Below are 26,248 nucleotides of genomic sequence, written 5' to 3' on the forward strand. Positions count from 1 at the left end.
TATGGCAGGTGATAAAGCGAGCCAGGATCAGGCTGCGGGCCAGGAAAGCCAGGGTTGGGGGGGACCACTCACCGGATGATCTTGTGGCACTGGTGGCAGATGGGCGTCTTGCCATTATTGCTGCCCCCTCCTGCGCCCCCTCCAGCTGCGGCCTGCACTATGGAGGTGCGGTTCTGCAGAGGCGTGGGTGTGGCTGGCTGGCTATGCCGGGTCAACACTGTGCTAGTTTTGTCTGGGGCATAGCGCTCGGCCAAATGCAGGGTCCACAGCCCAGGGTGGGCGGCTGTAGGGCTGGGGGTGGTGGGGCCTGACAGCCAAGGAAAGTAGATCCAGAGGGGTACTCAGGGAGCCCAAAGTGCAGAGGGTAGAGCCCAGGGTCACCTACAAAAGCCCACCACCCCTATGATCGTGGAGGCTACCCACCCTTCTTCAGACCCAAGCCCACTTTCTTACCAGGCCAGGGTTCCTGGGGTATAGTTGAGGCTGGGGCTGGGGCTTCTGTCCTGGGCACCTGGCTGCAAGATCTGCCATTCAAGGCCCTGCCTGGCTGAGGCTCTGGGCATGGTCCCACCCCCTAACTTCAGTTGTGGCTGGCCCCATGGGTAAAGCATGAGGGCATGAGAGATCCTGGAATGGATTCTGGGTCCCTCCAGGGTACAGGTAGGAAGGGGTGCTTCCCCCAAGTAGGTTAGAGTAGGTCTGCTGTGTAGAGTGTGGAAGCAGGGCAGGGGCTTCTGCTCCTATGGCAGCCTTTGAGTCTCCTCTCATACAGGAGAACCACGGTAAGGTACCATCATCTTTGTTAGGTACTTCCTCCCACCGAGAAACAGACCATAGGACCCACGCCAAGTCTAAACCACTTAACATCCCGTATGCAAAACATAACCAGACCCAACAAGACAGAAGACAGAGGCAAAGGAAGCAGGGCTGAGAACGTTTATTTTCATGCTCAAGGCAGTGCAGACCTGGCAGACAGTAGTACCACAGGGCCAAGAGGGAAGGCAGTGTCAGACGAAGCCAGGCCCTGTGCCAGGCGGGCTTGCCAGGACCAGGCCAGAAGGAGGTTCAGGTCAGGAACATGAAAGCGGTAGGCAAAGCTTGGGGCACCAATGGGGCGCCCTCGGAGGGAGTAGCAGAGAAAGGACAGCAGAGGGCAGCAGGCTGGCAATGGCCAGGCTACGACTGCACGTTGAGCACGTGGGCAGAGCGCTGGTGGTGCCAGTCCCGGAGGCGCGTATAGCGTGGGCTCTGTAGCTCCAGGACATACCTTTCCCTGAGGGGCAGAGAGAGAGAGAGAGAGAGAGAGGAGGAGGAGGAGGAAGTAAAAGGAAGGAGAGATGGAAGGGAGGCAGGGAGGATGGAGGGAAGGAAAGGCAGAAGGGAGAGAAGAGAGCCCTGGCAGGGGAAGGCCGGGAGCAGATGCGGGCAAGTGGCTGGAATGGAAGAGTGGGAGGTTAGGGAGAGGGGCTAGTGCCCACGCTTTTACCTTGACTTCTTCATGTATTCCTCATCCGGGTCTTGCACTGAGAGGATAGAGGCAGGCATTGACCAAGAGAAACAACGGTCACCCAGCCTCGAGTCCTGGCAAAGTCAGGCCTAGGCTAAGGCCCAGAGAGTCTGCCCTGACCTGGGCCAGCACTTACTGAACTCTGTGCCCGTGAGGTGGGCAAGGATGCGGAAGGAGCGGGACTGGCCTGTCCCCGGCCGTGGCCGCCAGTCTTCGGTATCCTCCATCAGCCGCTGCTTGCTGGCATCGGGGACCAGCTGTCTGAGCAACTGTCTGTGGGAAGGGTGTGGCTCAGAACCTCTGGTTCTGGGTGAGCACCAGGGGCAGCCCCTCCCAGGATCTGATGTGCATGGGTTATGGTGACAGGTGAGAGAGGGGAAGGGTGAGGGGGTGGGGCAAAGGGCCCTGCTGGATAGGTGGGTAGGTAGGGAAAGGAGAGGTAGGAGGAGGGTAGCCAGGGCAGGGAGGGGCTACCACCCAAGGTGCTGAAAGGAAGGAAAAAAGTGAGAGGAAAAGGGGGCTCACTGACTTGTCAGGGGTCTGCACCTGTGAAGGAAATAAGACAGATAGACAAATAAAGGGACAAATACGGGAGAAGAAAGGTGGGGGAGATCAGAGCAGTGGAGAGGGAGGCAAGGTGGCCATGAATGTCTGAGACTCGGCAGGCCCAATACCACATCCCAACCCCAGACTGCCCAGGAGGGCGGAGCCTGTGCAAGAGCAACAGCCTTAGGTGGGGCTCTATGCCCACAGCCCTATCCAGCCGCCAGGGACTGCTGCCACACGGTTAAGGGGCTTGGGTACAGCACAGACTGAGCAGTAGCGGGCAGCTTGTGTGTGCTTGTGACAGGGCTAGACAGTGTGGACCACAGACAGGAGTGAGTGGGCGAGTGGGCGGGGCTGACATACCCATTCTGCTGCGGGGTGCTGTCAGTAGGTGGGGGTGCCCCAAAGGGCCGGGCCGTCTTGTTGAGGGAGGCGCTTGGTGCAAAAGTATACCTCGGGGGGTCGGCGGGAGGGGTCAGGGCCTGGGCAGAGACAGAGCCAGGCAGGGTGGGTGGGAGTGGGGGCTGAGGTGGGAGCAGAGTCACCACCACCAAGGACAGTGACAGGTCCAGCTCCATTTACACATCTGGCCAGAGGCTAAGGGTGGAGGGGTAACTACGATTTCAAGGAGCCCATTTGGAAGTGATGAACTCAACCCACTCTGTGCCAAGGGAGACCAAGGATGGGCAGGCGCACACAGCACAGGCTCGTGGGAAGAAGCAGGCAGACAGACAGGCAGGCACGTGTGCGCCCAGACCGTGCGGCAGCTCCTAGCTCCACTCTCAGTTCCCACATATTGCCCATACTGGCATCTGCCCTCTGCCCTTAGCCAGGAAGAGGGTACCAAGGCTGGGTCAGGGAGGGCAGGCCAGCCCTTTAGTTCAAGCCCCTCCCTTTCTCAGCCTAGATATTGCCCGCACAACCTACCTTCTGTGGTTTGCTCTGAACAGGCTGGGCTCTGGAGAAGAAGAGAAAGGAATGACGGCAGGTGAGCCAGACCAGAGATGCCCTCACCCCTTCATCCTGGCTCATCCCCAACTCCTCACACCCCCCCCCCCATACCTGCTAAGACCCAGGCTGAGGCGCTCCCCACAGGCACGGATCTTGTTCTGGGCCTCAATGTGCGTGAGGTTCCCTGCGTTCTCGCCATCGATGCTCAGCACCCAGTCTCCCACGGCCACGCCAGCCTGTGCAGCTTTGCCCCCAGGAGTAAGCTGGGGGAGGAAAGGTCAGAGGCCCATGGGCACACGCACACCAAGCTGCACAACTGGCCATTCCATGGCTTGATTGTCTGTTCTCCTCTGTGACCCCCCCCCCCACAGTCCAGACACAGCTGGCAGACAGCTACCTTCAGGCTAAAGGACACACTTGCAAGCTAGGACCTCAGCCTTTGAGGTCTCTGTTGGTCTGCTCTGGAGGCTCCTTCCCCAGGGACTGAATGCCTTCATACATGTACTCTTGCTCTCATTGCTGCATACTCTTTTGTTTTGTTTGTTTGTTTTGTCAGCCAGTGCTGGTGACCACCATTCCACCAGGCCTACTACATTCCCTCATTTGCCACCCAAACTAGAAAATTCCCAACTCAAAGCCAAAAGAACCGGAGACATGATAGTCATCCAGAGGTCTGAAACCAAGGGCCACTCGGCCATCTGGCAAGTGAACTGGCAGGCCGAGTTTACACTTCACGGGTAGTAGGAAAAGTGGGGTGCAGGCTATCAGAGGCCCAGCGGGCTCCTCAGGTGAGCTGATGCAGTGTGTACTGAAGCAGAGGGAAGGCAGAGAGGTTCTGGGGATGCTAAGGACAGTCTCTGACTCAGAGACTGCAGACACTAGGACAGAAGGGGGAGCTGGACTTGACAGCTCTATTCTGTGCCTGAAGGGGAGATGAGCAGAAGAGAGAGAGGGTGAGTCACAGCCCTTTCTTTACCTGCTAACAACCGGTAAGAATAGCAACTCCCAGAACACCTAGGATTGACACCGCATCTCCCAGCGTGCTTGCAGAGGAGTCTGGGGACACACCCTGCTCACACTCAGAAAAGACAGACCACCACCAACACCTGAACTCAAGTCATGAGCTGCAGCCAGGGTTTGGATCTCCACCAGAACAGGGCAGCTAGGCTGTGCAGGAGGTCGCAAAAGACTCTGGGGAGCTGGGCGGTGGTGACACACTCCTTTAATCCCAGCACTCAGGAGGCAGAGGCTTGTCTGGTCTACATACTGAATTCCACAACAGCCAAGACTATAAAGAGACCCAGTCTCAAAATAAATAATTTATTTTTTTTAAGAAATTAAAAAAAAAAGACTTTAGGTACCAAGCCTAGCACTGTACACACACAATGCCAACACTCGGGCACACTGGCAGTTCAATTCCAGACATTGTCTGAAAAGAGACTCCTTCATGCCTTAGCTAATTTGGGGTCTTAATGCCCCTCTCACCTTTATTTCACTCCCATCAGAGTCTTATAATGGGGACAGGGAAGTGACACCCCAAAGGGGAAGTGACTTGCGCATGGTCACGGTGAGTCACCTCACCAATAGATGGAAACCTGGTTTAGCCACTCCTTCCTATACAGGCTGCTTCCTGAGAGGTGCGGGGTGAGACCGAGGTAGGGAGGTCTTCTGAGGAGGAGCAATTGGCCCCTAAAGAAGTGGAGGAGTGAGGGGGCAGGAGGAAGCATTTGAGGGGTCAGACAGCAGGCAGAGTGGGAGAAGGCAGCATGGGAGGGCCCTTTGGGAAAGGTGGCTAGTGAGATTAGGAGGGAGAAAGCAAGGGACTGGACAGTGTTACAGATGGGGGTGAGTCAGCCTGGGAGCTCCACTGAGCAACCCAACCCCCAAATCCCAGACATTACCTCATTTTCCAGGCCTGGGCCCACAGCCAGCCCTAGCCCCTCCTACCTCCCTCTACTCTGGGGTCAGGGGAGGGATAGCGAGCTGGCTGGCCCAATTTAGAAAAGCCCACCCCACCCATCAGGGCCCCATTCCAGGGCAGGGCTCAGCTGGTGGCCCCACCCACACGTTAAGGCTGCTGACAAAGGAGCCCAGGGACCAGAGTGCCCCCAACAGGCAACATCTCAGAGGCCATCATTACCGACGAAGAAACCAAAACCTACACCACACTGGCCAGCACTTTCCCAGAGGGGAGGAAGAAGATATAGGATGTATGTGTGGGGGAAGGGTCCATTGCTCTTAGTCACCCTGCTGGTTGGGGCGGATTCCAAGACAGCCCCAGGGAAGGGTCCTGGGAAGAAGACTGCCTGTTCGCCTGCCTACCCTGAAGAATCCTGGGGAGAATGCAGTCTGAACGCCTGCCTGCCCTGGCCACCACGTCTGACTCCCACAGAGATGCAGCTTTGACATCCCTCTCAGGCTGAGCAGTGCTGGGAAATTCTCAGGCCCTTCTGGGCTGGGCTTGCCCTGGGTTTCCTGCCAACAGCTGCCTGCCTACTCCATGGCTGGGTGGGCCTTCCTAGGCAGGCGGATATCAGGGCAGGAAGTCCCTGCCCCCTTTTTGACCCTCTAGGTCAGTCAGAGATACCAAGTTGGTGTGCTGCCTCACCTCCTCTGGCACAAAGTTTGCTTTAAGTCCTACTGACACAAATGACTGATGGATGGATCAGGTGAGGGACCCACCAAGGGGACTCAGGGGCCTAGACCTAGGCCAACCCTTTTGGGTTCTGTTAACTAGCCACTGTTGGCCATCCCAGCTGGGGCTGCATTCTTGGGCTTATAAGGCAATCCCCCTGCCACAGGGAGGAGTCAGCTCCAGCCCCACCTCCCCATCAGACAGAGGAATGGGAACAAGAATCCAAGAGGCCAGCCTCACTACACCTTTGCTTAGGGTCAAAGGTCACTATAGCCTGATTAGAACCAACAGACTGAGACTCGGGTCCTCGCTCAGCTTGGGAAGAGATCCTCTTCCTTAAATTTACAGAATGGAAAAGCCGTTTTGTGCCTTAATTCATATCCTTGCTCTGCCAGGGACTTGCTGAGTGAGCTCCTCCGTCCCTTCAAGTTCTGTCCCTTGGCAAAGCAGGATGACCACTGCTATCCTTGGGTAGCAGTGACATTAAAGCTAGGTGCTGCTTGGGACCTGGCTCCACACGCTGCTCTTCAAGCTAAGACACTTCTTGGAGACATCAGCTGGGATCCCATACTGCAGAATCGGTTTCTCCTTGGCACTCACAGATCGCCAAGGGGGCTTGGTGGAATAGCACCGAGTACCAGGTCAAAGCAGGAAAGCTGGGGACAGGGGCTCCTCTTCTACTAAGCTACCTAGTTGGTACTCCCTGGAATAAGTGTCTATTTGGACTAGGATACTCCTGTCCCGTTGGCCCCAGCATGCTCCTGCCATTACCATCATTTCCTGGAAACATGAGCACCCAAGAACCCTTGGGGAGTACGTTCCAAAGTCTAGGCTCACCCGAGAGATGGAGAGGGGCACATTGAAGTCCTTGCCCCCTTGCAGCCGGAAGCCCCAAGGTGCTGGTCCCTCCAGCACTACCTTGAAGGAATCCATGGTGTCTGTTCCTGTGAGGAAAGGGGAGGTCAACACTGCAAACTGGCAGGCAGGTCCAGGATCTCATCACTAGCGTTGCCCAGGTACCAGAAAGCACAGGCGGCCGCTCAGCACACATAGGCACTGGGAGACAGGTATCTCGTCGGGTTTGGCGGGGCTCCTGGCAGGCAGACCTCACAGGCAACAGGCAAGTTCTCCACCCTGCCCCCTGCTACCGGGAGGGTGAGGAAAGTCCTCATCAAGCTCGACTTCTTTTCTCCTCCAGGGGTGGGCTGTGGGGCTAATTGGCACTGCTTGGCCCAAGCTAACCTGGAATCTCAGGAGGGCGGCAGGGTGAGTCAGGGGCCAACTCCCCCTCCTTCCCCGGGTCCCAGCAGGCCGCTGGAGCCTGCTCGGACTATATAAGGCTTGTAAGCTGACACTGTAGAGAGCCCGTGGAGGGAGCACTTTAGGGGCTTGGGATGTGAGGGGGAGGGGTGGGAAGGAGACCGCTGGGGTGGGTTCTAGCCATTTTGGGACAGGTCGAGGCTGCAGGCAGCCAGGGTGGGACCCTTGGACAAGCAAGGGGGGGGAAGAAGAGGGGTGCTGACTATGTGGAGAGTGACGGGGCCAAGTCCCTAACGCGTGGCCAGGGACGGGATTCTTTCTGGAAGCCAGAGAAAGTAGTGCCACCTACGCACGAAGCTCCCTCCCTTTCCAACGTGACTCTGTTTCCCCTCGTCTCCCGCCCCAGCCCGGCGCTTGGCCGCGTCCCCACCGCACACGGTGGCGCAGGCGCCAATCAGCCCCACTTCGCCGCAGGAAGGCGGGGGCGGAGGCTGCGGCCGAAGCTAACCGAGGGAATCTGGCACAGGCCACGAACGCCCACGCCCTCACCAGCACCTCGGAAGGCCACAGGACCCTACGGGCTGCAGCCCACGAAGTCCCCTCGCGGCCGCCCGTACCTGAGTGCCCAGATGGGCCGCTGCTCCGCAGCCTCCCGGAGCCGCGTTAAGATCCGCCGCTGTGCTCTGACCCCGCCTCCACGGACGCCACGCAATTTGAGCCCGCGGAAGGGGGCGGAGTCCTAGGCCACGCCCTCCTCAGGCCACGCGAGTGGACATCCCGGGGTGGGTGGGGGGTGGGAGGGCCCAGTCAGTAAGCCCTGAGTCTCCGGCGCCCAGTCAGTAAGCCCTGAGTCTCCGGGAGAGGCAAGGAGAGATTGGGCATTTACCCAGGCACTTACTCTCTCGAGCCCGACCGCCGCCCAGCCTGCGCCCTGCTCCAGGCTTTCACCCAATCCCCTTGCGCCTCCCACTGGCGAAAGAGAAGAAAAAGCAGCCTTTTAAAACACCCAGGTTTTAGTGGTCTCTCTCCTTATTCTCCCTTTGTGGGGGAAAATGGCCTCATAACACCCTTCTGTCAGGGATAATGTAGAGGTCAATACGGACGGCACCGTCAGAGATTTCGGACTGCCTAAATTCCAGGGAATGGAGCGAGACAGGGTAGTTTCAAGTTAGCTTTCCGGGGTTAGGGGGTTAGGGATGTAGCTCAGTAGTAGAGCGCCTGCTTAACTTGTTGGAGGCCCTTGGTTCAATCCCCAAAACCAATCAACCAAAGTGAGGCTCGCAGGACAATCTGGAAGCCAATAAAGAAGTGAGTAAGTAAGTAAATAGTAAGAGCCGACAGTCTCTGTTGTTCCAACAACAGAGTTGGAGAGGGCCCCTTGCTCCACTTGGGGCCTGGCAGTGAGAGTCCATCCAGACAGAACCAGTAGTCCACAGTCCTGCGACTTCCACCTATGCTGCCAGCACCACTATCGGCATGGATTATATCCCCTTTGTACCCCCACCGGAGTTCACAATCCCTCCTATGGGGTTGGGGTGGAAGGGGCTGCCATGGTGTGTTCTCAGAGCCCCTACTTTTGGCGTTAGCCAAGGCAGAAGGGAAAGCTGAGTTCCGCTGAGTGTTTGACCTCCCTTTGCTCCTCCCAGGACCACTGTTACATCCCCTTTCTCCGTCATGGTCCTGACTACTCAAACTCCCTCCCGGGAGTAGTCACCTTTGAAGAAATCCTCCTCGGTAGGCTACTAATTGTTCTTCCTCTGGTAATCCCTTGTCTCCCAACTCTGCCGCTTTCCCGAGGTCTCCACGGCCTCCATCAAGTCAGCTGCAGCCTTCATGTTTCATCCTGCCCTGCTGAGGAATGCTGGTCAAGGCTAGACTGAGCCACTTCCTTTTACTTTTTCTCTTTCAAGATCCAGTGCCCTCTTCTGACCTCTTCAGTCACCAGGCACACACGTAGCACACACACTTACATGTTGGCAGAACAGCCATACACATAAAATAAAAGTAAAATAAAATAAAGTCTGCTGATGTTGACCGGCTGTCCTTGAACGTGCGTGGATTCCAGATCTTCTCACCTCTACCTCCTGAGTGCTGAGATCACACCACCAAGCCCAGAGCTTCCTCGTCTAAAATGGCCTTTCTCCCTGGCTCTAAGGCTGTCTTCCCCCACTAGCTCCTCATCTGCCTCCTGCCTGCGCCATCTGATCACTGTTCTCACATTGTAAGAGCCCATATTGTCCTTTGGTTTTCAGTAACACCGACAATGACTGACCCATGCTTCTCCCTGAGGAACTACAGGCATCAATAATTAATACCTTGTCCAGATGTCTGCTAGGCCAGTATCTCAAACTCTGTGTCCCAATCCAAATTCCTCTAACTCCTTCCTGGTCCGAGTCAGTGACATCATTCACCCAATCTGCTCAGTAGGGCCTATGAAGTTACATGTCTTTTCTCATCTCCATCATCCCCCAAATCTGCAAATTCCACCTTTGAGATTCTTCACAGCTAATCATTGCCACTGTTCCGCTGCCATCTTATGCTTCCACACCTAACAGTCTCAGTCCCCGAGCTGATTGCCCCCTCTCCCCCTTACCCCTGCAGGCTTCATGAGTCGCCTATGTGATATTCTTAAAGCAGAGATCACACCTCATCTTTTAGCATCCAGTGGGCTCACAATACTTTTAAAATAAAACTGAAATCCTCAAGACCTACGCAAGACTAAGAAACTGGGTCAAGTGTTAAGCCTGGCGGCACAGGCCTGTGTAGTCCCAACTCCTGGGGGGAGGGTTGCATGTTCAAGGCCAGCCTGGGCAATGTAGGGAGACCCTGCTTCAAAATAAATAAATAAAATACAAACAAAGGAGGGGAGGAAATTGCGGGAGACAGGAGGTCTGAATCTCTAACACTGGGAAAAAGAGAGGCAGTGAAACTGGGTCAGCCTCCTTCCCAGGCCGGCACATTCCATTTACATCTTCCTGACCTTCCCTCCACACCTCCAAGCACACTCTTGCCTCAGGGTCCCTTCGCATCTTGCAATTCCTTTTGCTTAAAACACTTTTTTTTCCTGGAGATCAAAAAATAGACTTTTAGAAAAATCTTCTCTCTTTGAACACTGCTTCCTCCATGGGGGCTTCTCTAATCTTCCTGTCTAAAACCTCAGTCCCAGCCGGAGAAATGGCTCAGTAGTTAACAGCACTGACTGCTCTTCCAAAGGACCCATGTTTGATTCCCAGCACCCACAAGGAGGCTCATGGGCATCTTAACTTCATGTGCATTAGGTATGTACACAGTGCACAGATACACATGCAGACAAACACTTATACATATAAAATAATAAAAATATAAATTTAAAAAATTTAGCCGGGTGGTGGTGGCACATGCCTTTAATCCCAGCACTTGGGAGGCAGAAGCAAACAGATATCTGAGTTCCAAGCCTGGTTCAGGCCAGCAAGGACTACACATAGAAACCCTGTGGGGGTGGAGGGGGAGAGGGAAAACAGCAGGGGGAGGACACAACACACGGCACCAAAATATTAAAACAGCTGTCCCCTGACACGACACTTGTATTGCACCTAGTCCCTTAACCTACTTTATTTTCCCACAGCACGTTCCGCCCTCTGACACACTGTCTTTATTGTCCCATGAGATCCAGGACTCCTCTCTCCTGTCTGCAGTGCCTGCACAGAGTTGAGGTAAGTGAACGGAAGGAAGGAAGGAGGGTTTGCAAGAAATGAACAAAAGAGGAACTGGCAGTCTGGTGGCTCCTGCTTATACAGCAAACAGGAAAGACCTCCAGGCCCCTTTCTTGATCCACACAAAGGCTTGGGACTAGGTAGTCTGTCGGGATCTTCCCGTGAACACACAGCCTCAGGGTTGGAACAGGCACTGGATTTGAAAGGATACAGCGCCCCCTGGTGACCTGAATTCCTGCAGCTTCGTGGCCAGCCCCCACCTCTATATATAATTTATAATATATTTTTTTTTCCAGACAGGGTTTCTCTGTGTAGTCCCAGATGTCCTGGAACTCACTCTGTAAACCAAGTTCACCACGAACTCAGTGATCCACCTGTCTCTGCCTCCCCAGTGCTGGGATTAAAAGGCACCACCACCCACCAGCCAGCAGACCAGGTCTCTTAGCCTTGAAAGTGTTCAAGGACTATCTTTTCCAACAAAGTTGGAACATGATGAAATATCCAGGCTGGCCCAGAACTCTTTAACATGGCTCAGCCTTTAGATCAGAAATTACAGTGGGCCATGACCCCCACTAAGGTTTAGATTTTTCTCCTCTTGCAGTGTTGGGGGACCATCGCAGGATCCTGAACATCCTGGAACATCTCTACCACTGAGCCACATCCCCAGCCCTGAGACTTGGAGTTTCAGTTAAGGAAAAGGTCACCAGACTGAGGATTCAAGAGTTCTGGATTCCAGTTTTGGTCGTGACCGTGACTCGTGTGTCTAGTACTTAATGAGATAGCCAGGGCTAGGACTAGCCACTGTGGGGGAAGATGTCCTGCAGCTAATCTGACAGGAGTTTCTTTTTTTTAATATTTATTTATTTATTATGTATACAACATTCCTTCCATGCCTGCCTGCATGCCAGAAGAGGGCACCAGATCTCATTATAGATGGTTGTGAGCCACCATGTGGTTGCTGGGAATTGAACTCAGGACCTTTGGAAGAGCAGGCAATGCTCTTAACCTCTGAGCCATCTCTCCAGCCCCCTGACAGGAGTTTCTTGGCCTTGTCTGCTCTACGGCATTCTGATCAGTCGGGGATGATGTTCTTGGTCAGTGTTTGGTTGTTTGGTGAGTGGCGTGCAACCCTGCCTCTCATGGTTCTAACGTCCTTCTAGACTTTTCTCTCTGCTCTGAAACACACCTGAAACAATACTGCACAGAGCCCTGACTTTCTTACTTATCTTCACACATTAAGCTCGGAGAACCTTTTTCTTTTGGCAGTGTCGGGAATCGAGGGCCTCAAGAATATTAGATAAGTGTTGTACCCTTGAGCTACAGCCCTAAACCTAGAAATGACTTTTAGATATACAGATGTACAGGGTACTGTTGGATTCTTAAATCTGGAGCATTGTGGAATAGAATATTGAACTATGTAAAAATGTGTTGCATTTGTTTAACTATGTAAAGGTGTGTTACTTTTGTTTATGTAAAGGTGTGTTGCATTTGTTTGACTATGTAAAGGTGTGTTTTGTTTATGTAAAGATGTACTACTTTTGTTTAACTATGTAGAGGTGTGTTACTTTTGTTTATGTAAAGATGTGTTACTTTTATTTAACTATATAAAGGTGTGTTACTTTTGTTTAACTATGTAAAGGTGTGTTACTTTTGTTTAACTATATAAAGGTGTGTTACTTTTGTTTAACTATGTAAAGGTGTGTTACTTTTGTTTAACTATGTAAAGGTGTGTTACTTTTGTTTAACGATATAAAGGTGTGTTACTTTTGTTTATGCTGCATTTGTTTAACTAGGTAAAGCTGTGTTGCTGTTTCACCTTTTCTACCTAAGGTACACGGTTGGTCTAATAAAGAGCTCAACAGCCAATAGAGGCAGAATAAGCAGAACTTGCAGGTAGAGAGCCAGACTTAGGGGAAGCAGGAAAGCAGGATAAATAGTATGTAAACAAGGTAAACAAGCCTCGGGAGGCATAAAGATTATAGAGATGTGTTGTGGGATATTTGTACAGTGTGTGAAGATGTAATGCTGTGATTGGTTTAATAAGGAGCTGAATGACCAATAGCTAGGCAGGAGAGATAGGCGGGACTTGAGGGCAGAGAGAGGAAGTAGACACCATTGAGGTGTGGGTGCTGTGTGTTGTGGTGTGTGTCATATGGGTTGTGGTGTGAGTGTGGGGTGTGTCATGTGGGTGTGTGGTGTGAGTGTGGTGTGTGGGATGTGTGTGTGGGATGTGTGTATGAGTGTGTCATGTGTGTGCATGATGGTGTGTGGTGTGGGTATGTGGTGTGTGTAGGGTGTATGGGTGTGGGTATGTGCTGTGTGTGTAGAGATTTATTAGAGACCAGAAGTTGTATTATTCCTTGGTGTTGCAGGCGTTTGTGAGACACCTCACGTGGCTACTGTCATACATACACTGGTCCTCTGGAAGGGCAGTAAGTACTTTTAGCCATTAAGTGTTAAATTAAAGCCATTAAATTAAATTTTAGCCATTTAAGCCCAGAAAGTCTATGTTGAAGGTGAACACGCCTTTGGAAGTTATCAACATTTAGATGGCCTTTAAATTTTAGTGATGTATGGGGCTGGAGTGATGACTCAGCACTTAAGAACACTTTTTGGTCTTACAGAGGACCCAGGTTTGGTTCCTGGCATCCACACAATGACTAACAGAACTGGAGTCTATAACTCTGGTTCTAGAGTATCCACACCCTTCACCTCTTCTGCTGCCATGGGCACTGCATACAGTTGGTGCACACATACACACAAAGCACACAGATGTATAAAATAATTATAATTTTTTCCTTTGGTTTCTTGAGACAGGGTTTCTCTGTAGCTTTGGACCCTGTCCTGGAACTAGCTCTTGCAGACCAGGCTGGTCTCGAACTCACAGAGATCTGCCTGCCTCTGCCTCCTGAGTGCTAGGATTGAAGATGTGTGCCACCACTGCCCGGCTCACAATAAATATAAATCTTAATAAAATGAACCAACCAGGTGATTAACTAACTAACTCGCTTATGCCAGTGGTTCAGCTCAGGTTGTATGTTAGGATAGTGCCAGAATTTGAAAAATGAAACACTGATGCCTAGGTTCCATGTATTCAACAGATAAAAATCAAGCTGTGTGTGAGCCTAACCACGGGCTTTCTTCAAAGGCCTCCACGTGATCTCACACAAAGCCAGGCTGAACTCACTTTTATCTGAAAGAACTCTGAGAGGATCAGAGACAAGAAGCAAAAGAGGCTGGGGGCCCGTTCCGCAGCTCAGTGGGAGAAGACGGCTAACATGGACAAAAGGCATTGGCTCAATCCTGAGCACTAAGGAAAAGTGACTCGCTGTGAAGGAGGCACTGGAAAAGGGCAAGAAAGCTCCGTGAAGCATTCAGACAGGGGCGAGGAATGCTGCCAAGAAGCAGAGGGGTTCCAGTGTCCCCATATGCAGCCTGGTCTGGTAGATAGTTGTTGACTTTGAAAGTTATGTAATCAGGCAGTAGATAAAGAGGAAACAAGTCAGGGAGAGAGTGGGGGTGGGAAACTGGAAATGAGAGTAATTCAACTCTTTTGAGGAGTTTCGCTGGGGAGCAGAACAGAGAAATGGGGAGGTGGCTGAAGGAGAGCGTGGGGTGAAAGGAAGGTCTCTTTGCCGATGTAAAATCAGAGAGCATCAATCAGCTCCTGTATGGCTGGACATGGGAACAGCAAGATGCTGATGCTGGGGACGGAGTGAATGAATGAAAAAAGCCCAAAAGAGAAACTCACTGGATGTCTCAGGTGGGAGCTCCTTCTAGAGACTGGAAGATTAGGATGCTGGCTCCTTTGTCAGCACAGCAGAGGGAGGCGGAAGGGCCACGTCTGCTGACTGCCAATTTCCGACAGTGTCTAGGAGGTGAGTGGGTAGAAACGGAAAGGTTTGAAGATGTCTTAGTTACTATTCTCTTGCTTTAATGAGACACCATGTCCAGGGCAGCTTATAAAAGAAAGCATTTACTTGGGGACTTGCTTATAGTTTCAGAGCTGGTTACTCTATGTTCATCATAATGAGAAGCATGGCAGGGTGGCAGGAAGGCATGGTATTGAAACAGTAGCTGAGAGCTTACATCTGATCCACAAGCAGGAGACAAAGAGAAAGACTCTGCCTGGCATGGACTTTTGAAACCTTTAAGCCCACTGCATATACCTCCTCCAACAAGATCATTCCCACACCTACATGGCCACACCCCCCAATCCTTACTAAAGAGTGCTACTAACTGGGGACCAGAATTCAAACATATGCGCCTACAGGGGCCATTCTCATTCAAACCAGCACAGAAGGGAGCCTGCCTGTGTGAAAGAACACCTTCAAGCTTTCCTAAGTGGATTTCTCCAGGTGGACAGCTGCCAGTGAATTCACCAGAAGCTGAGCGCTTTGACAGTCAAACCAGAGAGGAGGGGGGGGGGGAGACTCCAAGAGTGAGGTGTGGGAGAGGAGAGTGTAAGGGAAGAGGTGACCAGAGATTCTAGGAAACAAGACTGGTTGTCACTGTCATGAGGAGGAGGCTTGGGAGTGTCAACGGTGTAGACAACTTGAGCATGGATGTCTAGAATCTCAGTAGTGAGAGACTGAGGCATGGGTTTAAGGCAAGCATAGGCTCTGTAGACCTTGTCTATAACGTGTGGGCAGCTAACGCAGCAAGTCCAGAGATTGAGAAGCCAGAACTGGGAAGCAGGCACAGCGCTGCTTTATGCACAAGCAGAGAGCCTGGAAATGAAGGCAAGGGGAAAATGGGCACTGGAGTCTTAAAATTAATTTGCTCATTTTGCTGTGGAATGCTGGCTCCTTGCGAGCACAGCTGAAGCTGTCTTGGACACAGAATGCTCCCTGGTATCTGGGAACAGTGTAGGCACTAGGGTTTGCTTGTGTGTGTGTGTGTCTGTGTGTGTAGTATGTGTGCATGTGTTGTGGGTTTCACATGCATATATGTCTGTCTGTGTGTGTTGTGTGTGTGTAAGCCAGAAGTTGATGCTGAGTGTCTTTCCCCATTGCCCCCCACTTTGCCTACAGAGTCTTACTGAAGCTGGAGCTTGTTGACTCTGGCTAGTCTACCCAGTCCGTTTGCCACTGGAATCTTGTCTCTGCCTCCCTGGAGCTGAGATTACAGGTAGCAACACACCTCAGCTTTTACGTGGGTTCTGGGAATCCCAACTCCAGTGGCGAGTTATCTCCCTACCCACAATTTCAATAGAACTCTTTTTAAAAAAAAAGATTGGTGTGTGTGTGTGTGTGTGTGTGTTGGATGCTTTAACTACGTGTATGTTTGTGCAGGGCATGCATGCATGCATTGCCTGTGGAAGCTGAAGAGGGCATTGGGTTCTCTAGAACTGGAGTTAGAGAGTGGTTATGAGCTTGGATCCTCTGGAAGAGCAAACAGCCGGTGCTCTTAACTGCTGAGCCACCCCTCTAGTGCCCCTGCCCACCCCAAGTAGAAATCTTAAGTATAATATATAATCTAATATATGATTTAATCTTTTAATGTTGTTGCTCTTGGTGGTGGGGTTTTGTGTGTGTGTTCATTTGGTTTGTTTTTGGTATACTCTCGTTTGTAGCTTTGGCTGTCTTGGAACTTACTATGGAGATGAGGCTGGCCTCAAGCTCACAGAGATCTTCGTCTCTGCTTCCTGGATAATGTAGTCTTTTTGTTTTACTTGTGTGCGTGCGTGTGTGCATGCATGTGTTGAAGATTGAACCCAGGGTCTACCTCATCCTAGGTATGTCCTGTACCACTGAGCTCTGCCTCTAGTCCCATTTTATTTTTTTAATTTTTATTATTTACAGTTGATGAAGCAAGCCAGAGGTTCTCCAGATGTGCCTGCACACTACTTGAGTTCTATTGGGCACGAGTGTCTTAGGTGTGTACAATCTACAGTCCTTCTTCCTGTCTTTCCTCACCACACCACTCCTCCCCGTACCCGCCACCCTCTCCACAGCTTAGCTGCCTTGCGGTCCTCTATCCCCCAGGCCCAGTCTTCTTACTGTTCCTCGACAAGCCTAACTGTTATCTTTTCCAAGATTGTCATAGTTGACTGCTGACACCCAGTTTACTGAGGACAGCAACCAAGTAGTGACTCTGCTCCATAAATGACTCCCCTGAACCTGGAAATGCCGGCCCCACAGCTTGCCCGGATGGGCCATGCTTACCCTTCTGACTCAGTTTAGGGGCGCTTCTGTTAACAGAGCCCATGTCTCCCTCTGTTTGGCTGTTGTTCCTGCTACACAGAACCACACAGAGCCCAAACCACCTCTTGTCCATCTGCTCAAGTAGACTTTAGCTCAGTGGTGGCTGAAGTCAGCTCAGGACGCTCAGTCTCTGGGCCCAGCATAAGGGCCTGGAGTTTGCTATAATGAACACTAGCATACGGTGTTTCGTTGGGGACCCAGGCGAAAGCAAGGTAGCGTGGATTGTGGGCCATAGGCAGAAGGGAGGGAAGTTGGTAGGCAAGCTTTATTATTCATCAATCTGTACACTGTCCACTGGGAGTGGGTGGGGCAGCAAGTGGCTCCTCCCCACTGCCTGGCTTCTCCCTGCAGGTCGGAGCAGACAGAGGCTATGTTTAAAGTTGCTCCCTTGGGCTCCTAGATCACCTCTGTCTTGTGGTCACTGCACAGGCCTTCAGGGCCGGTCACAGGGAGCAAGGCCCTTCTTCCGTTCACGGGTCAGCAGGGTCACCAGTTTGGCCTTGATGCCTGCCTGTACACCGGAGCGGCTAGCTCCTCCAGCCTCATCTAGTTCCAGTTCTAGCAGCCTCCGGTACTGGGCTTCCAAGCTGCTGTCCTGGGCAGAGCCAGGCCAACTCAGGTCCTCACTGTTGTGATAGATGGGGCTGGATAGGGGGCTGTGGCCAGGAGGGCCCTCTTGGGACTTAGGACCCCCATTGGACAGCCCAGGACTGGCCTCCAGCATACACAGGTTCTCATAAAGGTGCTCTCTAGTGGCTGTGGGCTTGCTGGTCCGCTTACACACAGACGCATAGAGACCGGATACTGTTTCTTCTTGTGTAGGACTGAGCAGCAGTGGCAGGCTTTGAGGCCCATGATCGGCCACAGGCAGCTTTCTGGAAGTGGCCAGCTCAAACCCTGGGGCCACTTCCCGAAGCTCTCCAGGGGGCTCTAGGGAGGGCAGGGAGAGGGCCCGAGGCAGGGGGCAGGGTGGGGATGTGGCTGCCTCTGGAATACGTTCCCGCTGGCGGGCAATGGCTGCAGCCACAGCTCCACATATGTCTGGGGCACGTGGACTACTGAAGGCAAAAAGGCCCTCGCCCGAGTCACAGCGGCGACCGGCCTCAAAAGAGAACACGCCCTGCATGCGAGAGACACAGGCAGGGGTCAGTGGCTGAGGAGCCAGGACACTGACCACCTTTCCCTACAGGGACCCGTCAGGTTGGCCAGCACCTCACCTTGTCGGAGCCGAACTTGCGCAGGAAACGGTAGGGCCAGCTGTAGCAGGCCTGGGGGTTAGAAGTCTCCCGAAGCTGAATGTCATCTTGGCCCAGCACCAGGAGGTAGGAGCCTTTCAGCTGGCAGCGGGTGGTGGCTTCCGTCCTCTGTACGACCACTGGAAACTCGGCCACTGTACTCAGGAAGCAAGGACATTTCATCAGTTCTTAGAGACCACGGCTGGGGTGTGTGTAAGGCTGCCCTGGGGTCTTCCCTGAGTCACCTTCTTGCCAGGAGGAGTAGATAGAGTTTTCCTCCATGGGAACAAAGCCTCTTTTTGGAGTCTCAGCCTGTCCTGATCCAGAACATTCTCCGGTGCCCTGAGGAACAGATTTGCGTTGTCAGTTAGAGCCCGACCTGTTCCTCCCCGCCACCTCTCCCACGGGGTCGGGGTCATCAGGCAACAGCTCCCGTGCACTCTGCCTCACACTCTGCAGGGCTCTGGGCTCTCCTGCGTCATTTCCCATCTGCATCATGGGGCAACAATCCCCACTGGGCTCCCCTGAGGGTGCTGATCTTGGAGCACAGCCATCTCTGTAGTGCAAGGGTGTTCCTAGTGCTCTAACGTACCAAGGGGATATTTCTACAGCCCCTATGTGTGGCCAGGGGCTGGGCTGGCTTCCTTATGGCTTTGACAGCATGCTTCAGTGAAGAGGCGAGGAAGTGGGGGGCAGGCAGCCTCAAGTAATAGTCCAGCCTTGGCCAATCATCTCACTATCGCCATCTGCAGGTCACCCCTGACCTTCCCTGACTTCCATTACAGGACCGGACTCACAGTTCTTTCAGGTTCTAATTGTCCACCACCATAGCTATCTTGATCCATGAGCACAGCCAAAGCCAAACCCCACCTCCTTTCATCCTGTGCATTTCTTAATTTAGAAACAATTGGTACAAATCAACATCACTATTTTAAGGAACAATTCAGTGGTTTTTAGTATAGTCACAAGGTTGTGTAGCCATAGCAGCACCAAATTCCAGAGCTCATCATCATGGCAAATGACGATCCAGTGCCCATCAGCCGTCACTACCCACCCCCCGCCCCCCAGCGCCTGGCAACCGTGCACCTGCACTGTCTGTATGGATTTGGTTGTTGTGGACATATCATAGGGATGTTTTTAAAGCTCTTACGTGCTACCCTTTGTGTTTAGCTTCTTTCCTGTCATATTGTTCCCAGGCTGGTTTGTTTTTTTTTTTTTTTGGTCTTGTTTTTGAGGCAGGGTCTCAAGTAGCCCAGGCTGGCCTGGAACTGGCCACATAGCCAAGGATAATCTTGCATTGCTGAACCTTCTACTTCCACCTTCTAAACGCTGGGGTCACAGGCCTGGACCACCTTGCCTAGCTTATGGTTCTGTTTAAGTCTTCATCAGGGGATGGCCCTGTGTGGTCTCATCTCTTGGCAATGGTGACTAGTGTTGCCATGAGCACTGGTGGGCACACTTTGCCTGGACATCTCCTTTCATTCTCTTGGTGATGCATGAATCTGGAACTGCAGCCATATGGTAATCCATGACTGGTTTTAAAAAACGTTTATTACTTATTGCTAAGTGTATGGGTTTTTTGCTTACATATGTGTCTGTTGACTACAAGTGTACAGTAGCCATGGAGGCTAGAAGAAGGGGTCTGATCCCTTGAGACTTAACAGTTATGAGCTGCCATATGGGTGCTAGGAATTGAACCCAGGCCCTCTGCAAGAGGGGCCAGTGCTTTAACCGCTGAGCCATCTCCCCAGCTGCTCTAAGATTAGCTTTCTGAGGAACTGCCAGGCTTGTTTGTCTTTCTATCATGAACCCTGAATCTTCAGAACCACTAGCCTCTGGTTTTAATACTCCAAAGCCATTGCTCTGATTCAGTATAAAACCTCCAACCCACACATGGCCCAAGGTGGTTTCAACAGGCGCTCACTGAACTTCCCAAATGTACTGACTCTTGTGTGCCTCAGCTACTGGCTGGCCTACTTTCTGCTCCTCAAACATGCCATGTTTCCCTGCCCCAGGGCTTTTGCCCACGACACCAGCATTACAATATTTGTCATTGTGTCTTAGACACCTTTCTCAAACCTCTGCCTGGGTGAGTTCTCACCTGTCATGCAGGCTCCGCCCACTGTCTCCTCCTTAGAGAGGTCTCCTGATCTAATGTTTGGTTTTCCTATAGCATACATGGGGATCTGAGATCATTCTGTGGGTTTCTGAACTGTTGCTCAGATTTGCTAGACTTTGGCACTGCTTACCAAGTGGCAGAATCTGGCTAAGCAAGCACATGAGTAGGAGGGGTGAGGTGGTCCCCGCAGGCCAGATCACTTTACACTCACCGGGAAAGCCAGCTGGCAAATGGGGCCAATCCATGATTGGCGGTGCTGTGCAGCCAGCAGGTGGCTTCGCTCAGTGGTAGTAATCAGGAAGGCACCGGTGTCCCTGGGACAATTCTCTCCATCGGCCGGCAGAACAGACACACAGTCAGCCAAACGTATGACCCGACGTTCGCCTCGACGGCCAGGCCCTACAGATCTGTCGCCTGCTGGCCCCAGGCCACAATCACGAACATCCCAGCTTTCCAGCCGAGCTACACCTGATGGGCCTCCTGCATACAGTAGAGCCCACACTTTCCGCCAGTATTTCTGTAAAGAGAGACACCGTTGGGAAGAAGGCTTCCCTTCTACTTGGTTGTGTACAAGCTGCTGAGCAACTGGCCGCCTTGCTTCTGCCTCCGTAAGACTTTAGGGTACAAAGGAAGGAGGTCTTGCTCCGGCAAAGGTAAGCAGGAAGAAGTCTGTATTTAGGGTTGGTCAAGCTCGAGTTCAAATCCCACCCTCCCTGCCCTTTTCTGAATGACTTTCATAGCTCGCCTATCAAGGTCATGAGAATATAAGCCTGGACTTCTCCTGGACTGTCTGTAAAGTATCTAGTGGTTGGGGCGGGTCAGCTGACACCGCCGTTAAGCTATCTATTGCCAGCCCCAACCGAAAAGGGCACTTAGGCCATGGGCTGGGTGTGGTGGGAAGGAGGCCTCAGCTTCGGGCTGCTAAGGAAGGAAACATGCAAATGATACCTAGCAAAGAAAACAGTTTTTCTACCCAGGGAGCAGTTGCAGCTGAACTGTCGGTGTAGAGTCTGATGCTCAAGGAGCACAATGAATCTCCAACCCCTCTCCTCCCCAGTATCTGGAGACCCCGTCTTGGTCTGCAGGGTGCTGCTCCATCCTTGGGAGACTCCTGCCCCTCAGACCTTGACCTTCTCCAGGAGCTCTGGAGCTATCATACACATAGGTTTCTGTTCTTAGGACCATGGTCTTGGCATCTCTGAGGCCATCTTAGAAAGGAAGCTCCAGCCCTAATCTCAGGCCAAGAACCTCCACTCCCAAATTCCCAGGTTTCAGCCCACCCAGATTCCCTTCCCAGTTCTCGCATGTCTAGACAGGCTGTCTAGGTAGGCAGAAGTTTCTTCCTCTGCCCACGGCTGTCAGGCAGCCTGGGGCTCCCACCTTGCCAAACTTCATGTGCTGCTGGTAAAGGACGCCATCCTTGACAGGGGTCTCCACAGACTCCATGGCCACGGCTGCTCTGAAGACCCGAGGAGATTGGTGACTGGCTGGACGGGAACCCTCTTACTTCCCCTTCTGGCCACTTCCCCCTCACTCTGTCCAGTGACAGCTGCAGGGACAGGGGGAGGGGAGCCTGGTCTTCACTGAAGGGGTAGCTGTCAGAACCAATCTCTCCCTTGGGGTTCTCGTGTTCTGAGACCACACCTGCCTACGGGAGCATGAGGCCACTGGGGGCTATGGCCTCTTGCGCATGCACCTGCATCAGCTGGCCGTGAGTGTCTGACCACAGGATGGATGCCCTGAGTCACAAGTTCTGAGCCCTCCCCCATCCCCAGGAAGCTGTGCACCCCGAGTATGGGAACTACACAGCCCTGGCCCATCCTTGGACCCCCCTCTCTCCAGACTGCTGAACTCCTGTCTGCCATTCCGAGGTCTACAAGCCTCTCTAGCAGTATTGGCGTGATCCAGGACCTTGGGTACACTAAGGCCATTGCTCTATCACCGAGTGACATTCCCTGCCCAATCATAAACATTTCTGAAATTCAGTTTCTCCTCTTCATCCTCACCCGACCTTGGCCCACCTTGGCTGCGTCCACCAACCCTCCGATTCCCTTTCAGCCTAGTCTGGGCCACTCCATCCCATGTTCTTGCCTTTACTTCCTGAGTTGTATTTTTTCACACCAGTCCCTTCTGTGCGCCCCTTACCACTGCTCTTCCTGCCAGAGGTGGCTGCTTCTTCCCAGAGGCCTTCCCTGACCACTTTCTAAGGTTGGAGAGCGAAGCACCCCCACAGCGCACCAGGCAGCAGTCCACAAGGCTCTACATCCAGGGTCACTGCTTGTCATGTTGACTGTGGGTGGCAGGCCCCCAGTGTGCTCCCCAGGGAGGTCACATGTTCCTCAAAGCTTTGCTTCCTGCCCAGTCTTTCCCCCACACCTCCCCACTTGCCTTGCTGGAGCCCTCTGTTGGGGCTGTGCATGAATATGAATTATGGAAGTGTCTTGTCACTCATGCAATGTCACCTTGGGAAAGGACGCTGTGACCAGACTGAGAAATGCTCTTTCGGGATCACACAGCAGACATGGAAATACATTCAAGGAGCCGTGGGCTCCTGGCTCCTTGCCCACAATGATCTGGGTGGCTAAGCTCACACGGCCTGTCTTAGCCTTTGCATTCTCATCGACATTTCAACAATGAGGAAATTAAGGCTCAGATAGGTTAAGTAACTTGCCAGAGGCCACACACTAAGTGACAAACATGGGTTGAGCAACTGCCATCTTTGCTGAATCGGCATAATGTTCCTGGCGCAGAGGAACTGAGGTACCTGGCTACTGCTGTGCCGTTTCTTTGCCCCCTCTTGCGGCAAGTCTAAAGTCGGGGTTGGTAGGCTAGTCTTGCAACAGGCATCTGCATGTCTGAGGCTTACCGGAGGCTCCCCAGTTATGGCAGCACCTACCTGGTTCATTTCTGTCCTTATAGCCCAGTAAAGAATGGGGCAGAACAGAGGCAGGGGGTGTCTGTGACCAGAACGGCAGTTCTGTGGCATCTACCACTTCCTCTGCAGATGGAACAGAGGATTTCTGGCTGGGAGCCTGCACGGCAGGGAGGGGTAGCCAGAGGCTTCAGAGGCTCTGGAGCCATCACAGGAGACACAGTAGCAGTGTCAGATGGCAGAGAGACCAAGGACACCACCATTTCCCCATGAGCCCCAGCTGTGGTTCCTCTGAGTTTTTGGGCATTCCTGGCCAATTATCATGAGCCCCCAGACCGGGACAGCAGCCAGGCAGTCATTTCTATGAGTCTGGCAACTCTGGAAAATGTTGATGTCTTGTCTCAGGATGGTACTGGAGCAGAGGGTGAGGCTTGTCCAGGAATGGGGGGCAATGGGTGAGAAAGAGGAAGCACTGGTCTGAGATAGAAGGGATTGTGCTTTAATGGCAGTCGGGAAAGGAGAACAAAAATAGTAATTCTGGGGGCACTGGGGTGGCCCAGGCCAGCTGGGCCAAGGGAGCTGGTGTATGCCTGGCTGGAGTCCTGGGACTGATGCCTCTTGGGGAGAGGAGGGAAGAGACAGCTCAGAAGTCCATAGAACTGTGGGCCAGGTAGTCCTTGCGGCCAATATTGCTGACCTGCTTGGTCTGCATAGCTTCAAGCTTGGGGCAGTCAGTGATCCGATGGCCAAGGCCTCCACAGAAGGCACAGCCCCGTTCTCCTGGGAATGGAGAGAAGGGTTAGCAAGGTCACAGGATCTTGATCTTGACCCCAGACTGACCCTACCGGCCTGGACTGGTTTCCTGGTTCCCAGCCCCAGGCTACCCAGCCGCACACTGGAGAGGGGCTCCTCACTTACCTCCAATGTCCAACATGGACTCATCCCCACAGTGCAGCACTTGTAAGACAGGCGGCACCTTCTGCTTGGCCTCCAGCAACAAGGCTTTGAGGTCCATGAGCACTGACTCGTCTAAGGAAAAGGGATAACAGGCACCATCAGGTTCCAAACTGGAACTAGAACCCAGATAGCTACATATGGAGGACCCAAAGTAGAACCACAGTAGCTGTGCAGATAGACTCACCACAGGCCTTGTTGATGAAGGTGGTAGCAATGCCTGTGTTTCCTGAACGCCCGGTGCGGCCAATCCGGTGTACTGCAATGAAAGGAACAGCCTCGAGCCCACTATCTGGACGCCTGGCCCTCATCCTGGTCAGCCCACCAATATCCTGGGCTCCTACCATAGTTCTCGATTTCTTCAGGCATGTCATAATTGATGACGTGCTGGATGGCAGGAAAGTCGAGGCCTTTGGAGGCCACATCTGTGGCCACTAAGACATCCTTCTTGCCTTCCCGGAATGCCTCAATGGCCTTGGTCCGCTCTTCCTGGTCTAGGGTGGGTGAGCTATGTGTCAGAACTATAGTAGCAATGTTGGGAGTAGCAAAGGCTGGCTAGGCAGGGGCAGGGAATGGGAAGGCACAGAGCCGTCATGACAGCAGGTCTATGCCAGTGAAGTAACCATCCTGACCTTTGCCCCCATGAATGGCCACCGCTTCAACCCCCTTGAGCAGGAGGTATTCGTGAATGGCATCCACATCCGCTTTCTTCTCTGCAAAAATGAGCACCTGCCCAAAAAGGCCAGCTCTAGTCAGAGGGTATCACCCTGAGTCCCCCAGCATAGATCCTGCCCAGAAAGGCCAGCTCTAGTCAGAGGGCATCACCCCGAATCCCCCAGCATAGATCCTGCCCAGAAAGGCCAGCTCTAGTCAGAGGGCATCACCCCGAGTCCCCCAGCATAGATCCCTACCATCATCTCTCATCCTGGGAACTCTGGGAACCAGGGACCAGCCTAGTCCAGCTGTACTCACAGGTGGGGGTGTCTTCTGCAAACACTCGAGCAGGTATACCATCTTGGCTTCCTCCTTCACGTATTCCACCTCCTGCCACCATAGGGGGCCAGGTCAGATGATCCCAAGGTTAGGCTCACCAGTCATGGCCCTGACACTGCAGCTGGTCCCCAGTCTAGTCCAGGTGACCAGAAGCCTCTTGCCATTGAAGGGCTGGGCAGCCTAAGAATGGCCTTGGCTAAAGGTCAGAAGGTGGACTCTTCAGTTAACATCAGGGGAGAGTGGCTAGCTTCAGTCTGTACTGTTAAGACTCTGCTCCTTGGGAGTGCCTGCCTACCTGGATGACATCCAAGCTGGCTGCTCCAGCACGTCCCACATTGATGGTGACAGGCTTTACCAGGGCACTCTTGGCAAAGTTCTGAATCTTCTTTGGCATGGTGGCACTAAAGAGCAGGGTCTGCCGCTGGCCCTGAGGGAGTGTGGGGACAGGGACTAAGGCAGTGGTTCTCAACCTGTGGGACATGACCCTTTTGGGGGTTTGTATCAGACATCCTACATATCAGATATTTACAAGTCATTACAGTAGCAAAATTACAGCTATGAATAACAACAAAAATAATTTTATTGGGGGCTGAGGTTCAATTCCCAACACCCACATGACAGCTCACAACCATCTGTAACTACAGTTCCAGGGGATCTAACACCCTCACACAGATATGAATGAAGACAAAACACCAATGCACATAAAATAAAATTAAATAAAATCTTTAAAAAAATAATTTAATGGTTGGGCATCACTGTGACATGAGGAACTGTATTAAGGGGCTGCAGCGTTAGGAAGGTCGAGAACCACTGAGCTAAGGGCATGCAGGGGTAGATGGAGGGCACACAGGGGATGGGGTCTGAGGATGCTGGACAGCTGAAACATAGACCCCAAAAAGCAGAGACCCTCTGCAGGTCAAGTATGCACATGTCTCTGCAGGAGTGCCTGGGTGAGGCAGGGGTCAGGTACCTTGAAGTATGAGAAGATGGTACGGATGTCACCCTCAAAGCCCATGTCGATCATGCGGTCAGCCTCATCCAGGGCCAGGTAGCGACAGATGTCCAGGCTGACCATTTTCTTCTGGAGCAAATCCATGAGGCGTCCAGGCGTGGCTACCATCATGTGGACACCACTGAAAATGGAGAAACCCTGCAGTTCGGGCTGCCTGGCTCTCCGAGACATCACCTGCTAAGAGGCCCACTTTGCCTTCTGCTGATGCTGTTTCTTTCCCTGCCTCTCAGCACATCCCCCGTGCTAGCCTATGCACAGTGCTGTTT

The 26,248-nt window shown here is 52.7% G+C and overlaps 3 protein-coding genes across 9 annotated transcripts; all 3 read right to left on the bottom strand.

The window, feature by feature from the left end:
• Positions 1-313: 313 nt before the first annotated feature.
• On the bottom strand, positions 314-7,660 carry LOC121445820 (PDZ and LIM domain protein 7-like). 6 transcript variants are annotated; one of them, XM_041647958.1, is made up of 9 exons: positions 7,517-7,660; positions 6,477-6,583; positions 3,116-3,267; positions 2,981-3,011; positions 2,417-2,535; positions 2,033-2,053; positions 1,644-1,780; positions 1,487-1,523; positions 314-515 (listed from the first exon to the last, which is right to left on the bottom strand). In XM_041647958.1, exons 2-9 carry the CDS (start codon positions 6,570-6,572, stop codon positions 416-418), a joined length of 693 nt encoding a protein of 230 aa, XP_041503892.1. In that variant the 5' UTR covers positions 6,573-6,583; positions 7,517-7,660; the 3' UTR covers positions 314-415. The 6 variants fall into 6 exon arrangements, with proteins under 6 accessions (XP_041503892.1, XP_041503897.1, XP_041503896.1 ...); XM_041647963.1 differs by having other exon boundaries at positions 453-515; positions 1,644-1,776; positions 2,037-2,053; XM_041647962.1 differs by lacking the exon at positions 314-515 and adding an exon at positions 922-1,273 and having other exon boundaries at positions 1,644-1,776; positions 2,037-2,053.
• A 9,400-nt stretch (positions 7,661-17,060) lies between these two features.
• Positions 17,061-23,153, bottom strand: LOC121445822 (docking protein 3). 2 transcript variants are annotated; one of them, XM_041647965.1, is made up of 5 exons: positions 23,048-23,153; positions 20,363-20,668; positions 18,278-18,374; positions 18,015-18,187; positions 17,061-17,917 (listed from the first exon to the last, which is right to left on the bottom strand). In XM_041647965.1, the coding sequence occupies exons 1-5, from the start codon at positions 23,135-23,137 to the stop codon at positions 17,231-17,233; spliced, it is 1,353 nt and encodes a 450-aa protein (XP_041503899.1). In that variant the 5' UTR covers positions 23,138-23,153; the 3' UTR covers positions 17,061-17,230. The 2 variants fall into 2 exon arrangements, with proteins under 2 accessions (XP_041503899.1, XP_041503900.1); XM_041647966.1 differs by lacking the exon at positions 23,048-23,153 and adding an exon at positions 21,532-21,615.
• Positions 23,154-23,501: 348 nt separating this feature from the next.
• LOC121445821 (probable ATP-dependent RNA helicase DDX41) lies at positions 23,502-26,203 on the bottom strand. Its single transcript, XM_041647964.1, has 8 exons — positions 25,941-26,203; positions 25,266-25,397; positions 24,950-25,021; positions 24,610-24,706; positions 24,322-24,471; positions 24,165-24,236; positions 23,942-24,052; positions 23,502-23,803 (listed from the first exon to the last, which is right to left on the bottom strand). The coding sequence occupies exons 1-8, from the start codon at positions 26,151-26,153 to the stop codon at positions 23,667-23,669; spliced, it is 984 nt and encodes a 327-aa protein (XP_041503898.1). The 5' UTR covers positions 26,154-26,203; the 3' UTR covers positions 23,502-23,666.
• Between the last annotated feature and the right edge of the window lie 45 nt (positions 26,204-26,248).

Source organism: Microtus oregoni, unplaced genomic scaffold, assembly GCF_018167655.1.
Source record: "Microtus oregoni isolate MIOR12 unplaced genomic scaffold, Mior012 001026F_ref0000419, whole genome shotgun sequence".
Classification (NCBI taxonomy): Eukaryota; Metazoa; Chordata; class Mammalia; order Rodentia; family Cricetidae; genus Microtus; species Microtus oregoni.